This window comes from Antechinus flavipes, chromosome 2, assembly GCF_016432865.1.
Source record: "Antechinus flavipes isolate AdamAnt ecotype Samford, QLD, Australia chromosome 2, AdamAnt_v2, whole genome shotgun sequence".
Lineage (NCBI taxonomy): Eukaryota > Metazoa > Chordata > Mammalia > Dasyuromorphia > Dasyuridae > Antechinus > Antechinus flavipes.
In genome coordinates this window covers 665329652-665346780 of record NC_067399.1, presented here as the reverse complement: position 1 = coordinate 665346780, position 17129 = coordinate 665329652, and the positions used below count along the sequence as shown (strand labels likewise).

General features: G+C 42.1%; 1 protein-coding gene across 3 annotated transcripts in view; it reads right to left on the bottom strand.

Moving 5' to 3' along the window:
- Positions 1–17129, bottom strand: part of ANK3 (ankyrin 3) — a 347827-nt gene that overhangs the window by 63452 nt on the left and 267246 nt on the right. For all 3 annotated transcript variants that reach the window (XM_051982618.1, XM_051982616.1, XM_051982617.1), the window contains exons 27-30: positions 12406–12512; positions 5426–5650; positions 4806–4904; positions 2146–2300 (exon numbers count right to left, since the gene is read on the bottom strand). In XM_051982618.1, the coding sequence (XP_051838578.1) occupies positions 2146–2300; positions 4806–4904; positions 5426–5650; positions 12406–12512 (586 nt within the window). The remainder of the gene's footprint in view (positions 1–2145; positions 2301–4805; positions 4905–5425; positions 5651–12405; positions 12513–17129) is intronic.

The following is a 17129-nucleotide window of genomic DNA, read 5'->3' as shown; positions in this document are numbered from 1 at the left end:
TTCCAGAGCTCCCTGCTACCTTTATAGGGCAAAGTAGCTGTTCCTTCGTCTAAGTGTTAAACGGTTCCGTTCTGGGGAGCCTTTTCAAGCTTCCTGCAAATCACTCTCCCTCACGGATTCCGTCTCAGCTAAAACTGAAATTCTCTGAGACCTGGAACAACATCCCTTCCTCACCTGGGCCTTCCCTTCCCTCAAAGCCCTAACATCACCTCCCTTGGGAATCCATCTCGCCCTCTCCCAAATCACTCTGTCTACATTTTTCTTATGAATGTTATTTCCCTCCGCAGAATGTAAGCTCCTCAAAGGCAGAGACTCTAGTCTGTCTTTCTATCCCCAGGCCCTGGTACTAATGGTGCTTAATAAATGCTTAAGGAAAGGGGGACACAGATTGGTCCCTGTGATTTTGTTGGCATAGGGAACAAACTCCTATCAGCAAAGATGGCACCCCCTCTGCAGATCATAGTCTTAAAAACTTGTGTGGGGACACCTGCCCGGAGGCCCAGTCGGGATGGGTCAAGAGTTGGTCTTCCACAATCAGCAATCTATCCCCCCGAAAGGAAAGAGAACGGAAAGGAAGAAGGAAGAAAGGAAGGAAAAGTAGGAAGAGGAAGAAAAAAGAAAAGTTAGGTAGGAAGAAGAAAGAAACAGAACAGCTACACTCAAATACAGAAGGCTGAAGAAAGATGGAAGATCCTGGTTATCTGGAGCTGTCCCAAAGGTCTCAAGAGACCAACATAAATCGTAGAGCACTTTAGAATGGAGAAAGCAATAAGGACACTATGGTGGGATAGGGCAGTGGTACTGAGGGGTGGAGAAGACTAGCCCCATCAGACACCAGAATTAGAAAGTCTCTTCCTAGAATTGTCCCATATTGGCAGTTCGATTCTTTCTAGCTCCCAGCTTTCCCCTATCAGAGAAAGATTTTTGGTCCTAGTTAAGAGATATAAGCTTGCCTAAAGAAAAATAGCTCATATTTAATAGGAAAGAACCACCAACATATGCATGTATTGGAAAAATAATGATATAACAGTAATAATAATAATGATAGCATCTCTCTCCTCTATCTACATGTCTGTCTGTATCTATCTATCTCTTATCTAATTACTTACCTACTGTTCTACTTATCTATCTGAGTGTCTTATCTATTTATCTACCTGTTTCTTTCCAGCCATCTATCTGTCTATCTATCTACCTACCAATCTGTCTATCTACATGTCTGTCTTGATGTCTGTATCTAAATGCCTGTCTATCTACTTGTTACTATCTATTTACCTACCTACCTACCTCTCTCCATCCATCCATCCATCCATCCATCCATCCATCTATCTATTTATCCATTCATCCATCTTTCTACTTGTTAAGGATCACAACTAAGTGTGAAAGAGTAGGTCAGTTCTCCAAGAGCCTCGATGACATCTGAAGGAGTTGCAGGGAAGCCTTTACTGACCCAAGTATATTCCTTGTGGACTGGGAATGAAATAAATTGGAGGCAAGAGGGAATAAGAGGAAGGTCAGACAACACAACGGCCTCTCAGTCTCTTTGAATCCTCCTCCTCCTCTCACATGAAGGAATCCATTCTGCTGGTCTGAGTTGGATCCCCAGCAGCCACTGGCAGGTGGCTCCATGTCACAACGTTACTGTCTTTTTCCTTCTCCCTCTATCTGTCTGTCTGTCTGTCTATCTACAAAACACTTTGTGAATTTTAACTCATTTGACCTCACCACAATCCCGATAAATATTATTATCGCCATTTTACAGGTAAGAAAAGAATACAAAGAGGTAAAGAACCCTAGCCTAGAATCACTCAGCTAGTAAGGGTGTGAAGCAGGACTTGAATTGGGGTCTTCCTGGTTCCCAATCAAGACCTCGAACTCTATTAGATGGCGAGTTCCTTGAGAGCAAGGACTACGTTTTGGCCTTTCTTTGCATCCTGAGCACGTAGCACAGCTCCTGGCACATAACAGATGCCTAATGAATGACTGTTGACTCGATTACAACTATTGGCTCACGAGCCTTTTGGAAAATGGGGTTTTGGCTCAAGAGGGAAGCATCAGAATTCAAATGCGTCTTCCCTTACTCATGTACCCAATTCCATTGGTCTTCCTGACCACAAACTCACAGATACAGAGATCCATCATATTTACCTTCATCCATGCCATTAAGTAACTCAGCTAAATCTTCGTTTTTGCTGTCAAACTGATGTTCTTTCCACGTTTCACCATTTTCACTCCGGAGAACAATGAGTTCTCGTTCCTTCCCTCTCATTGATCCAAAGTGAGGAATTTCCACTATGACTGGGCTAAGAAAGGGGAAGAAAGAGTCTACATTATTTGAATATCAAACTATGTTTACAGTGAACTTTTCTCTCCTTTAAAAAAAAGCTCTCATTATTCTATCCTTTGAAAATTAAAGGTGCCACTGTGGTCGAGAATGATTTCAAAGCTGCCCAAGCCACAGACTCATTTGCTAAGAAAAAAAGCGCGTTCAAAGCTGGATAACATGCCATCCTGGATAAATGGATTTTGGAATGTGAAAAGAGCAAGCTGTAGAAACAAGCCACAGCTGAGAGAAGAGACTGGCCCATTTTTCACCCATGAAATTACTGAGTGTCAAGACCTTCAAAGGACACAGTCATTTAAGAGGATTATTTCTTTAAAAATATTCCTGATGCTAATATGCTGATATTTATGATCATGTTCCTCCAAAAAAAAAAAAATGAAAAACAAAAACAATCAGTCCCGCCCCAACACCTGCTCACGCCATCAGCCCTTATGAGCTTTGTGACTGGCGCCGGGCGGCAGGACATTGTTTTGATTTTAGTACGTGATATGGGAGGAGGCAGCTTCATTCTCCAGTTCTGCAGGGTGGTGCTGGTTCTCTCCCAAAACTCATCGGGTCGTGGAGAAGGTCCACCATAGTGGTTTGGTGATCATGTCCGTGCACGTCTGACTGACCAGGAGAGTGGTAATGATGCTCATTCCAGGTGCCAGTCCAGCAACATAAAGAAAGCATTTAATCGAATTGTAAAATCAGGACGAGCACCAAAAAGGGCCCAGTGAAAAGAAATTAACTGTAATCATAGGCAACTCATGTAGCTGGATTATGCAGCTTTAAGACCATTGAAACAGACAGTATCATTATTTGCCTACAGAGGTTGTACGTAGCTTCACCTCTTGTTCAGAACGGATCTGTAGAATACAATAACGGAAGTGACATCCTTACGGCGGTAAGGATGTAAAAAAGGGCAGCGGCCGATAGAAACCCACTAACAACAGAGGACCAGCAACCAAAGGATTTGGTGATGGAAGGGATTTTAAAAACCATTTCCTCCAGCTTTTCTTTTTACAAGCTGGAGAAAGAAAATATTTCAAGGAGGGGGGTGACCTGTCCAAAGTCACGTGGGTAGTAAGTGGCAGCGCTGAGATCTGAATTAGGGTCCTCCAACACCAATTATGTATGGTGCCCTCTTCCTACAGTAGCACCTCCTCTCTCCTGCTAACAGTAAGATTACTGATTTAGGGCTGAGAAAGACCTTAAGGGCCACGACAGATTCTCTCCTTTTACAGATAAGGAAGCTCAGGCTGGAGAGCTTAAATAACACGCCCAGGGTCACAGAGCAGGTCTGAGAAAGGATTGAAACTCAGGTCTTCCAGCGCTTCAAATTTAAAAGCTTTCATTTATTATCAGATGGGCCCTTGGAAAAATATTTAAGTCAAATCCAATGATTGTTTTATTTTTTAGCCAGAAATTCCCCCAAAATTTTGAAAAGACTAATTCCAGTCTTTTAATGAATGTCCTTTCTCCTAATGGGGCCAAGAAGTATTTGATCAATAACTGCCCAGGAATGTGCATGACAATGTCCAAAATTCCACAGGCTCTTGAGGGATTTTCCAAAGTTTTCCCACAGACCTCAGCCGGACATAATCTCAACATTTCAGAAAGTGAGATACAATCTTTGCAGGTTAATATGTCAGATACTGTCTTTAGAAATTCAGGAGCCCCACAGTTTCCTGTATGAAAATTAACAAGACCTAGAGAGAAGGTATTGAACCAGGGTCTTTGACCAACAGTAAAGCCAAGCATGATGTTTCTGAATAGATTTTTTTTTTCAAGCAGACTGCCAAAACCAGAAAAATTTACTTATTTTATTTATTTTTTTGCTTAAAAAGAATCCTTTTCCACCCTTTTGAAACTCTGCAGTGATTCGTTAACTGCATTTAAAAATCAGGTTTTGGACTGCTCTGACATCTATTATGTTTTAAAATCTGTTTCTCGACTTGTATTTAAAAATCCCTTATTATCATTTCCTCACTTTGGCCACCCAGAAGAGATAAAGAATGCCCACTATTGAGCCTATTTTTTTGGGGGAAAATACACAACCAACAATTTTTTTTTTAATTTTTGGAATATTTGTGTCAAATGTTGATTCAAAGCCTGCAAATACCTTCTCCATCATAGGGCTGAAATTAAAGACTCGTCACTGTGTGTTGAAATGTAGACGATGCAGTTGAAACAGTTCAAATTCAAAATCAAAAATTACAAAAGCACAGAAATTATGATAGCAGATGCTTGCGGTGAATTCCACATGCCCGGGAAAGCGGAGGAGGGAGCGTCGAGCTTTAAGGGAGGGTCAAGCCACTATGGTTTCGTCTTTCAGTGACACACATCGACTGAAAGCTTTGGAAAAATCAAAACCAAAACCAAAAAGTCCAAATCAAAATAAAAATCATGGGTGTGACGAAAATCGAAATTAAGGAAAAAAAAAATCGTAGACATTCTTGTATCTTGTCTATAAATCGCCTACCCAATAAATTTTGTTCCTTGAGGCCCAAGCTGCAGGATTCGGCTAACCAAGCTCTCACCCTCGTTTACAGGGGGAGGATTGGAGGGAAGGTGCAGTTTACTGAATAACATCCATGCAGCAGGAAGAGAAACGAGAAGGGGAAATTGTGAACAGACTGCTCGTCCCAATAGAACCGGCCTGGCTTGCCCCAGGCTGCCACTTCAGAGAGGGTCCCTACGTAGGGAGCGCGGCCACGTCGGGGTGGGCTGCTTCCCTGCTCGTGAATCTCCTAAAATGCCACCTGGGTATTATTTCCCCTCTGCCCGATCGGGGCCGGATGGCAGAAACTCAAGCTGCTTTGTCTTCCTCTCATAGGGGGCTTCTTCTCTTTGGGTCTACAGAGAAGCCCTGGGCAGAGGAGGGATGCTCTTGGAGTTAGTAAAAAGCTTTGGCAAAAAGCGTTACAGAAGCGACAGGCTCCCCCCTGGGGTGGGTTTGGCCTTCAGCATCACAGGGCACGGCGCTCTCAGTTAAGATGCTCAAACCAAGTAGTTCTAGTGGTTAACTACTTGAGGTCACGAGGGTAAAGAAATCAAAAATGGGGTGAGAGAGCCAGAAAGGAAACCGAGGAAACGACTCACCCTAAGAATTGTGCCCCCGCAGGCCCCATTTCTACCAGCCTACTGGCTAATCCCTCTCCTTCCACCATGGGGGGTGGGTTGGCCAGCTTATGTCTCTTTACCAATCGGCAAGTGATGCGAGTGGGCGCCGTGCACTTGCGTGGGGGGATGATGATTCTCATTCCGTGATGGCGGCTTCCTCTCATGGAGCCCCCCCGGGCGTCCACCATGAAACTCACCAGGAACCTGCAGAAGGGAAGGAGCAGAGGTCAGCAGAAATCACGCAGGAGACGCTCACTGACCACACCAAATGCCAAAGTAAAAAAAGTAGGAATGGAGAACAGGAAATTTACTCTCGCTCTAAGGGCTCACTGGTAAACTGACTTTTTTAAAAGGGGAGCAGGGGAGATTGCTCTTACATTTACTATATGCATGCTAATGCTCAAACAACATATAGGTTACTATTATTATTATGAGTAATAGTAATAACAAAGTAGGGTTTGTTAATAATAGCAAATCATCCAATAAGAAAAAGCGTGATTAAAGCAATTTTTCTTTAAAGGTATTCAAACTAACAGTAAGCTTGGGTTAAGAAAGGCTTCCGGGGGCAGTGGATAGAGCACCAGTCCTGAAGTCAGGAGGACCTGAGTTCAAATCTGGCCTCAGACACTTAACACTTCCTGGCTGTGTGACCCTGGGCAAGTCACTTAACCCCAACTGCCTTAGCAAACAAAAAAAAGAGAAAGGTTTCCAGATAATCCAATTGACCAACTGAAACCTTTAACTATAACAGTAACTTTAAAATTTGAAATGTTTCTCCCAGCCCTATAAATCTTTCTTACCCAACCTCATATGGACTACATGAGGTAAAATAAATATTATTTCGCATCTTGCAGATACAGTCATAGGAGTGAGGAGTGAGTTAAACAATGTTTCCAGAAGGTCCAATGTAAACTCAGGGGCTGTTAATGGGACTCTGGAATTCTGGGTCTTGAGTACAGAGCAAAAAAGACCCAAGTCTTTCTTTTTCCTCCCCGATTAGTGCCGGAGGACAAGGTGCTCTCTTCTACATTGTCCAAACTTCTACAAAGCAAAAATGAGCCCAAAATGCACAGGGTCCAAGTCAGGAAGGGGAGAACAGAAGCACTGCATTGCCTTCTAATTAATCAGCGTGTGGAGCTGCAGAGGCTGGAATAAGCCCATTAGAAGGTATGGTCTGCTGCTAATGATCGGTAATTAGAGAATAGTTCAAATAGCTAGAATGTTTTCAGAGGATGGAGGCCAGTCCATTTTTTTTTTTCCATTTAAAAAATGTTTTGAACTTATAGTAGAGCGAATTCAAAACACCGTTCCATTTCTTTGGACCGATTCTCATTTCTGTCACCTTCGTTCCTTTGAAGAAAAAGGTTTTCTACTAATGGACACAGAAGTATGCCGGGAAGGGGAGAGGGTATTTTTTTAAAACAATTCTGAGCTCCGAGAGGGCTCCTCCCTAGCTACAAGGCCTTAGATATGTCATTTACAATCTACCTGGATTTCATCTGGGAAGTCAGGCTTTGGGCCAAGTGACTTTGTACCCTCCATTCTTGCTCTAAAGCTGGGTAGGATCTCCCTGAAATGCTTTGTGCAGCAGAATTTAAAAAGGGATTCAAAATCCTCTGCTGAAACTCGACAGTATTTACTGGTAAAATCAGGTTGTGACTGAGAGAGATTAGCAAGCAGGCGTGAGTTAGCAAACAGCTCTGGGCTAATAACAACCTGTGCTTACAAGAACTCTTGTCTTACTGTTTCCTACCGCAACAGGCTAGTGTTTCCACCGACGGATTCGTGTTTGCCCTTGCAAGGCCCGGGCCTCTGGACAGCCCAGCCATCTCAGATCTCAAGATTGGCTCGGGGAACATGTTTATGGAATGCTCAACACCATGGGGGAGGTCAGCGCTGTTCTTTCAACTGATAAGAAGCACTGGCCTAAAGGAGCATTCACTCAACAGATCCATGTAGAGTCGATTAACAGCAATGATTACTTATTTTATATTTCTATTCTATCGATACTCGTATCGTTTATCATTATCTAAATTTATTATGTGTATTCGATACCTTATTTATATCTTTGTGTATTTAGATCTAAATTAGAGTTATAATATATAAAATAAGTTCTGTTAATATAGTTTTCATATTAATATATTATAGATGAACATATATCCACAGTCAAATGATCCAAAAGATAAGAAACAAATAATTTGCAAGATGATTTCGAAGCTAAACCGGAGCAGTCTCTGTGCTCTTTCCAAGCACCCTGTGCATTGTTGGAGCTCATCAAATGCCATCTATAATTCTGAGGTTTCCCGTTTCATACTTGTTGACTGACATCTGCCCCCTAACGCCCTCGATCTGCTAGGGACACGTGGACTTCGGTTTGGCAACATTTTGGAAGAAGAGTGATTCATGCCCTCGACCCACATTCCTTACAAATTGTTTCGTTCCCAAGAATATCTCGTACCCGGGAATTTAAGGGTTAATTAGTAGGTGGTGTTTCGTAGCATTAGGGACGGTATAAACGTCAAGCACAGCACGAGTTTGGAAAAACAAACCTAAAGTTTTGCTACCGAGTGAATGGTTCTAGTTTTCAAGACAGCACAAGACAAATGCTGGTGTACTACAGACATCTACACATCTAACTGTGGGGAAAGAGGGCACATCGATTCAAAAGAAAATCACGGAGGATGATTTCACATAAAGGACACAGTTATCACCTTGAATCATACTGGGGAAGTGGAGAGGAACAGCTGCAAAATAATTTAGAAAGCAAATGGGAAAATTAATATAAGATAATTAGAAGCAAGCAACAGAAAATGTCAATGAGCAAAGGAAAAAAGTAACCATCAGAAAAATAAAACACCAAGGTCTCTGCGGGCCAAGTTCAAACACGTTTTCCCTGGATGACCAATGGGAATTTTCCAATGATTTTCACTGGAATTCTGAACATCTTTCCCAAACATTCTAAGGTTCAGAAGTTTCCTCTTACACTCCCAGAATTTGGATCTGAAGGCCAACTCTCCTTCCTTCTGTATTCCTATGCAGATCTATGCCTCCAGAAGGAACTGAAAAGAAACAGGAGAGTAGAGCCGAGAGTGGTTCAACATGAAATACACAGCGTAATGTGGAGCTCCGTCTCACGTCTGTGAGGATTCCCTGTGCTGCGTGCTTCCTTGTCAGCTTGTCAAGGTGAGTCCTCTCCTTTCCTTTTAGATGTAGAACAAACAAGCAGTGCCTGATTTATGGGCCAGCCCTGAGTTCCGAAAGCTCCTCTGTGCCTTGGCTTGGAGCTCTGAAGGCATTTCCCCAGAGGCACAGACTCTCACAGGATATTAATAATAGCTGGCATTAATAATAGCTGGTATAGAGAGGACACTTTAAGGTTTCCAAAGTGACTTATACACATGAGTCAGGCAAACACCATGGGAACTATTATTATCTCTTCTTTACAGGGTAGGAAACAGAATCTCAGAGATTAAAAGAACTTTCCTGTGGCCATTTATAGATCATAGATGTCAGAGGCAGAATTCAAACTCGAGTCTTCATGAGTCCAAATGGAGCAGTACTGTAGTCAAGCTGTCCATTAATTTCAGTCTCTTTGGGATCCCATTTGGGGTCTTCCTCCCTCCCTCCCTCCTTCCTTCCTTCCTTCTTTCCTTCCTTCCTTTCTTCTTCCCTTCCTTTCTCCCTTCCTTCCTCCCTCCCTCCCTTCCTCCCTCCTTCCCTCTCTCTTTCTTTCATTTTTTTTTTTTTTTTGCTGAGGCAATTGGGATTAAGTCACTTGCCCAGAGTCACACAGCTAAGAAGTATTAAGTGTCTGAGGCCAGATTTAAACTCAGGTCCTCCTGACTTCAGAATTGGTGCACTATCCACTGTGCCACTTGGCTGCTCCATTTGGGGTTTTCTTGACAGAGATTTTAGAGTTGTTGGCCATTTTATTGTCCAGCTCATTTTACAGATGGGGAAACTAAGGCACACAGAGACTTGTCCAGGGTCACTCACATACCTAGTAAGTGTCTGAGACAAGATTTGAGAGGGAGCCGAGATGGACTTCAGAGGCCATGTGCTCCAATCTTCTCACTTGACAGAGAAGGAATCTGAGATCCAGACACATAAGTGACTTGTACTCAAACACTAAGCACCAGAGGTTGGATTTGAATTTAAGGTCTCCCAGGGATCTCTCTAGTGAATACCCCAAACCAGAGCAGTGAGGGAAGGAGAGTATCTGGGGAGCTTGGGATGGTGAGAAACGAGTAGAAACAAGGAAATACAGAAGAAAAGTGAATAATGGTAGAGTAAGGAAGCATCTAGGATGGAGCAAGAAGAAAAGGACTGAGGGGATTCTGGGACAAGTAAGTTGTCTGTCTGCCTCAGTTTCTTCACTTGTAAAATGTGTATAATAATAACAGTTAGCTGCCAGAGTTTTTGTAAGGAAAGTGGGATATTTGTAAAGTGCTTTATAAACTGCAGAGAATGATATAAATGTCAGCCTAACAAATACTTGTGAAATGACTTAAAGCTTCCACGGCTTCTGCTGTAGAAGCACTCTCTTCACCAAATTAAATAGTTATTCAATAACTCTTTGCCTTTTTTTTTTTTTTTTTGACAAGACATCCCACAGAAGCATCTTTCTGGTGAAGATTTCCCTTTTAACTGAGCCAGACTGTTCTTGAGATGAGAGAATTCTGAGCTACTGGAGATCCATCCTAGTGTCTGCTCGGAAGGAGCCAAACATCAGAGCTTGGGCCCTGCTGACATAACCTCTGAAACCCCCAAGCCAGAGGAGAAATCAAGGAATCCTCAAGGGGAAGGGTCTTCAGTGGGCAGGCAAATGCACTCGGGGTAAAAACTTGCTTTTGGGCCCTTCGCCTTCAGGTTCTCTAGCCAACTCTGAGATTGGATAGAGGGAATTTCCTCCATGGAAGTTTCCATCCCAGTAAATATGTCTTTTTTATTAAAAATAAAATAGATAAAATCCAACCAAACTGCCTAAGTATTCATTTCACAGTCAATGGTCACACTTAGCCTTTTGGTATCTACAAAAATCACTTTTACTTTGTTTCACTGATAAAGCCACTCAATTCTTGCAGGTAAAGTTTCTATGAGGCAGCTAGGGATGGAGTGCCGGGTCTGGAGTCAAGAAAACTCATCTTCTTCCTGATGACCCTGGAAAGTGGCTTAACCCTAATGGCCTCAGTTTCCTCATCTCTAAAAGGGAAGTGGCAAACCACTCCAGCATCTTTGCTGAGAAAACTCCAAATGGGCTCACACAGAGAGAGAGGAACAACTGAACAACAGAAAGACCACACTCTGCTTTCTCTAGATGCCCACCCCCATGCCTGTTCACTGCTTCCTTACGCAGTCTTGCCATGTTTCACTTTGTATTGTTGTTCTAAGTAGGACTTGGATACGTATTCTGTCTCCACTCTCCCCAGACCAGAAGCCCCCTGAGGGCAGGTGGCTAAACTCCCCATCAGCCCAAGCTCTTGCCACAGTGATCTACGTAGAGAAGGACCTTTATAGAAGAGAATTAAATGGGACCTAAACCAGGAAATGACAAAGACCTCTTGCTTTCAAGCCTCCCAGGGCAGACCCAAGTTTTCACAGGTGAGAACGTTCCCTCCATGAGCCTGATCCCAGGAGCACGGATATAGGGCCTAAAAGGACAGCTCATATCAAAAAATGGGAAGACCATGTTGTGGGGAACGTGATTTAACAGCGGTCATCTATGTACCATCAGATGTACTCTCTCTGATTCCATGTTCTTTCCAACATGAAAATGAGACCTATGGAAGGGAGGTGGATTAGCCAACGGCACACAGATAATAAATAGCAAGGGTATAATTAAATGAGAGGTCCCCTTTCTAGTGCCAAAGGCCGCTTCTCCAGCCTTATCCCATCCCCAGACATGCCTTCTCACCCTCAGATTTATCCAATTTCTCCACTACCCGATCAAGTACTTATGAAGTACCTACTATGTACTCTGAACCGCTTTTATTCTAGCACCATGTATTGTACATTTTTGCTTCCTTACAGCTTTATTTATTTTTAAAATTGTGGCGCGGCATAAGAGCTTGATTTAATGGACAGATTACTGGAACGACAGAATTCCCGAGTTTGAATTTCACCTCTGACACTTTCTACCTGTGTCAGAGTGGTCAAATCACTTAACCCCTTTGAGATGAAAGAAATTCTCCAAGATTTATCTACTAATTTATCAGTGGGATATGATTGCGGATCCTTGACACAGTGATGTAATCGGCTCATATACATGCATCTGAATCAAGCAGCAAGTTTTAGACATTTAGCAGAAAAGTAAGGGATCCTTGCTGGGTTGACTAAGGGAATGACTTTTGGCTCACAATTGAATATTATTTTTATAAGGGATGGAACAAAATTAACTTTTAGCTAAAACTCAGGCCCCCATTTTTTTTGGGGGGGGACAGAGGAGGGAATAAAAAACCATCAATACTTAGTAGTTATTTAAGCAACATCTCATGTTATCAAAATTGCCCCCTTCAACATTAAAAGCAAACCACCAAACAGAACAACAAAGCAGCTTAACACATTTTTCAGCATTTCATTCTAAAATCTTGTTAAGATTTTCTAATTGGATTCATAAACGCCAACCCCAAGGTAGTAAATTTGAAGTATCCTACGGAGGAAGTGCTCACGTACGTTCTTGTCGTACCAATCCCTCACGTTGATAGACTCTTCCTTCCAAAATATTACGAGGTAAAATGGCAGAAGGGAACTATTTGCAAAACTCCGCCCACCTAACAGTACTTTTACAAGGCACTCGAACACAGAGCAAATGGCTTCAACAGTTTTAGTAAGCATTTTAGGCTCACCTATTTCTTGCCTAAATAGCATGTCAAGTCAGATTTACAAGGCTCAGGAAACAAAAGTTTTTTTAAAAAATTTTTACATTTAACAAGGAAGATAAAACCACTTAGGTGACTTACCCAGAGTGGATGGGGCTCGAGACAAGGTTAACATTGTCCAGAGTGTCTGCAGCCCAGCTATAATGCCTAAGAGAATCGGAATCGAATTCCCTTGTAAATGTCAGGTGCTGAAAAACAAAAAGGGCAGAATTCTCATTAAATGCCCCATCTTCTCCGACACACACTTCTCATTAGGGCGCAGTTTTCTGACTTTCAACCTAAATCGGGTTTCCTTTCCCCTTCCCCTTTAACTCAAGAGGCCAGCTGTGGAGTCCAAGTCATTAAAGATGGCAGGTGGAATTTAGGTATTGACATACATTTCTATGTTATGTTTTACTCTCTGGGCAATGAAATTGTTCCATCTCTATAAATTATACATTTATTTATGGGTATTCGTGTTGTCTCCTCCCCGAAGAACACTCCCCATCTTCTGTAAGAAGCTTTTCCCCATCATCCCTCTTGATGCTAGGGCACTCCCTCCAAGGATTTATCCTGTATACCTCTTGTCTGTGGACAATTGTTTATTGTCTGGATGGTGAGCTTCTTGAGAGCAGACGCTGACTTTTGCCTCTCTTTGTAACTCCAACCCTCAGCCCAAAGCCTGACATACAGGAGTCACTTAATAACTGTTTGTTGCTTTGATAAGGATAGGGACTGGTTTTTTGGGTTTTTTTGTCTTTGTATTTCTTGAGCGCAGAATAATGCCGGATATAAAACAGGTCCTAAATAAATGCTTGATTGACTGACTGATGCTACTTCCACCCAGGAACAGGAAAAAAATGCTAATAATTCTCAATCCCAATTTTATGACATCTTATGACATCTCAAATTATCTCCAATTATTTCAGCAAAAGTGACTTTCATTTCACAATTAAATCTTTTAATTTAGATTTAATTAATCTAAATAACACCATATCTATATATCTATATATCTACATATATATAAAGCACCTTTCCTAGGGAGATAGTTATTTGATCTAAAAGATCAAATAATAATAGGTTGAAAAATCCTTTATCTGGAAAAATCATGCTCAGGTGAGGAGATAGTTTTGCCATTCCTGTTCATTCTGTCACTTGGGATTTTTTTCTAAGACCCACAACTCCTGAATAAGATTAGTGATTGAGTCCAGGAGATTTTAAAAAAATAATTAACTTTGCCTAGGATGATAAATACAACTCCAACATCATTATAATCTCTAGATGTACCAAACTGGCAACATGAATAAATCACTTGAGAAATAAATAAAAAGTCACTTCAGAAATGGCCCAAATTCTACGTGGGGGCAACAGATGGACATTACTTCCATTCCGTGTGCCCCCTATCTGATCTGAGCGGTGGAAGACCTGAGGGAGTTTGCTAACCTTTGGAAAGTGGGGAAAAGATCTCTTTTTGGGATTTTAATGAAGTCTGAGGACTGTTCCATTGCTGCAGCCTAAGTCCTTGGGATGGGGAATCCAAAGTAATTTTTATCACAAGGAATGCATTTTAAAGAAATCTAATCAATAAATAATATGATGTCACCTTAGTAATTAGAGTAAATTATTTACCTTAAAGTCATGCATGGTAGGAGTTAATTACTGAAACAATCAATCATGTCACACACAAAAGGGCACAAGGGCCACCACACAATATTAATTAATTATTGATTGACCATTAATGAATAGTTAATTAACTGATAATTATTAAGAGCCAGCATGTTAACATTGAGGCCCTGGGGGCTGACTTTCCTGACTTTACACTTATTTCATTCATCATAAAAGTTATTTAGAGCATTATTTTCCAGGGCCATCTAAGGCCCAACCAGGGTCTATTTTTGCCTTATTTTGGCCTGTGGGGCTATTTTTTTAGATTTATACAATCTCTTCTCTGTGAGATTATTTAAAGGATAATTTAAGCATATAGATAAGTCTTGGTAAATTCATATTACTTTTAGCTAACTGAAACTAAGATCATTGTCCCATTATCATTCTTTCCTCATACACACTCACAGCACAGATCCGAATCCTTGTGACCCCATGAACCATACTGTCCATGAAGTTTTCTTGGCAAACATACTTGAGAGGTTTGCCATTTTCTTCTCAGTTTATTTTACAGATAAGGAAACTGAGGCAAACAAGACTGAGTGACTTGAGCTGGCTAGTAATTGTCTGAGGCAGGATTTGAACTCGGGAAGTTATCTTCCCAATTCCAGGCTTGGAATTCTATCTACGGCGTCATGTCGGCATACAGTAAGTGCTTAATAAATGCTTCTTGAGTGACTGCTATAAACATATGTTCATCATGAACCTGTCTTTGGTTTCCAGCAGAGCCACAGGCTGACGTATGAATGGGTATTATCAAAACAACCCATCAGAGAATATCAGTGTTGCTAGGCTTGTGTTTATGCCCAAAGTCTGAAACTTGAGAGCTTTACAGATGATTCAGAGAGAGCAGGTATGAGCCACTCTGTGTGGCTTCTCTGTCTGAACACTACAGCCAGCATCTCTTCCAGTTTGGAACGGGAAGAAACAGAATTTTTAGGAGAATACTTGGTTTTAGGTCAGCATGTGCCCATGGCAGCAAAGCAGAAAAATCTGGATTCAAATGTTGCCTCTAGTACAGATCACCTATGTGACCTTTAGAAAATCTATTATCGGATTATAGATTTAGAGCTGGAAGTGACTTTAGGATCCTTTAGAACTAATCTAAAATAAGTAAGGGACTCTCTGATGCTACTGTATAGTATTTGTATAACTCAGTGTCAGACCTTGCCCTATCAATGAAGTAACAGGATTAGTCCAAAGGCCCCAGGGTCAAATGGTTCTCTATCAGACACTGATAGGATTTTCTCATTAAAGAAGTATTTCCACCTGCTTCGCTGCTGCCCCCAAGGACCAGAGAACCCTTCCTTCTGATGGGTAGCCGGAACTTCCCTTATGTAGTACATTCCCCCTTGGAATGGAAGTTCCTCAAGAGAAGGAAATGAGGGGTATCCACTCACAGTAAGTGCTGAACAAATGCTTCCTTTGTCCATACAAACGACCATCAATACATTATATGGATGAATGTTGAGGGTCACTAGGGGTCTTGCAACATGAAACGGCATCATGGGCATCTACTAGTAAACATCACCCTCTGTGTAAAAGCCTGCAACTGATTCATGTTTGCACTCATTCATCCCCAAATGTTTCTTTATTGTGCAATTCCAAAAATAAATAATATCCGTCGAGCGAGTGAACCTCTGAGCATCAGCTTCCTCATCTCTAAAGTGGAGGGGAGTGGGAAGCCTTGAACAAAAGGATGGCCAAGGACCTTCCGATGTAAATGGTTTATGCGCTTCTGAGAGATTTTACCTTTTTCTCCCCTCTCATTTGGCAAAAATTGCAATTTGCTAACTGGCTGACATGGAAAATAATTATAAAAATGCATATAAATATACATACATAGATACATATATATCTAATACACATATAAGTGAGATATATGAGTGTGCATGTATGTACGTGTATATCTATACATTATATGTACATATATGTATATATGTACATATACACATACATACATGCCATTATAATGCATCTCTATTGGTACAACAAAGAAACGGCCTGCCAACCCCCAGACCACAGGGCATATTTCTTGACCGGTCTGTGATTTCTTTCCTGGCAGAAATGCTAAGGAGAAACTACCAACTTGCACTAGATCTTCCATTTCTCTTCTTACAGTTGCCTCGTGGCACAGAACGCAGAGTCCACGAATTATTTACTAAGAGTCAGAGAGTCATTATCTACCCATGGCAGAGTTCAAACCCAGGTCTGGGTTATCTGCTCCCCCTCACACACTGTCACGATCATAATGTGTGTCAGGTAAGAGCCCTTTCAAGCTTTTGGAAGCTTTAGATCCATTTAAAATCTTTATAAAAGTCCTGTTGGGCCAGTGTGTTATTCCCACTTTACAAATGGAAAACTGAGGCTTGATCTCGGAGCTGGGCCCACAATCGGGGCTTTCCTTGCTTCTCTCCTTGTAGATTTTCCTCATGCTCAGAAAGTGGGGCTAGTTAAAGACCACCCGGGGCTCACTCTGAGTCCAGAACAGAGAGAATGAGTTTCCCACTGGGCCACCCCAACACTGCTGGGAGCCACACCCTTTTCCATCTGGGGCCTGGGGCCTGCTAGTTCTTTCCAGCTCTAAATCCATCCTTCTCCTAAAATAAAAGCGTTGACCATGGAGAGTCCAAACTCTCCCTGGAAGCCCTGCTCCCTGACTCCGGATAGATTAATGCTTTCCCAAAATAGCTTCTTGCCAGACCTTTGCCCAAGATGAAAGCAGATAGGAAACACACCCATTGACCTAATTATCAGTTGACATCCAGGCTTGGGCCCAGAATATAAGGCCAGGTCTAGAACCAAAATGCCCAAATGAAGGGGCAGCAGGGAATGATTTCAAATGCCAGGAAACTCATTTATTACGCTACAGATGGCCGGTCTTCCTCTCAAACTCAGTTCATCTAAAACAAACTCTCCGCCTTCCCAACTTCCCAGTCTCTGTCAAGGGCATCCCCCTTCTGTGGGCTCAGCTTTCCAGACTCTCCTCAACCAGCCCATCCTTCCGAGCCGCTCCTCTCCATCTGCTCCACACGCACAAGTCATTTCCTCCTCCCTCCAGCTCCCCCAGAATTTAAGTCCCTTAAAGGGAGGGATCGGCCATTCTTTGTGCCTGGGTTTCTAGAGCTCAGAGCCGGCATTTAATGAATGTTTTCTGATCGGTT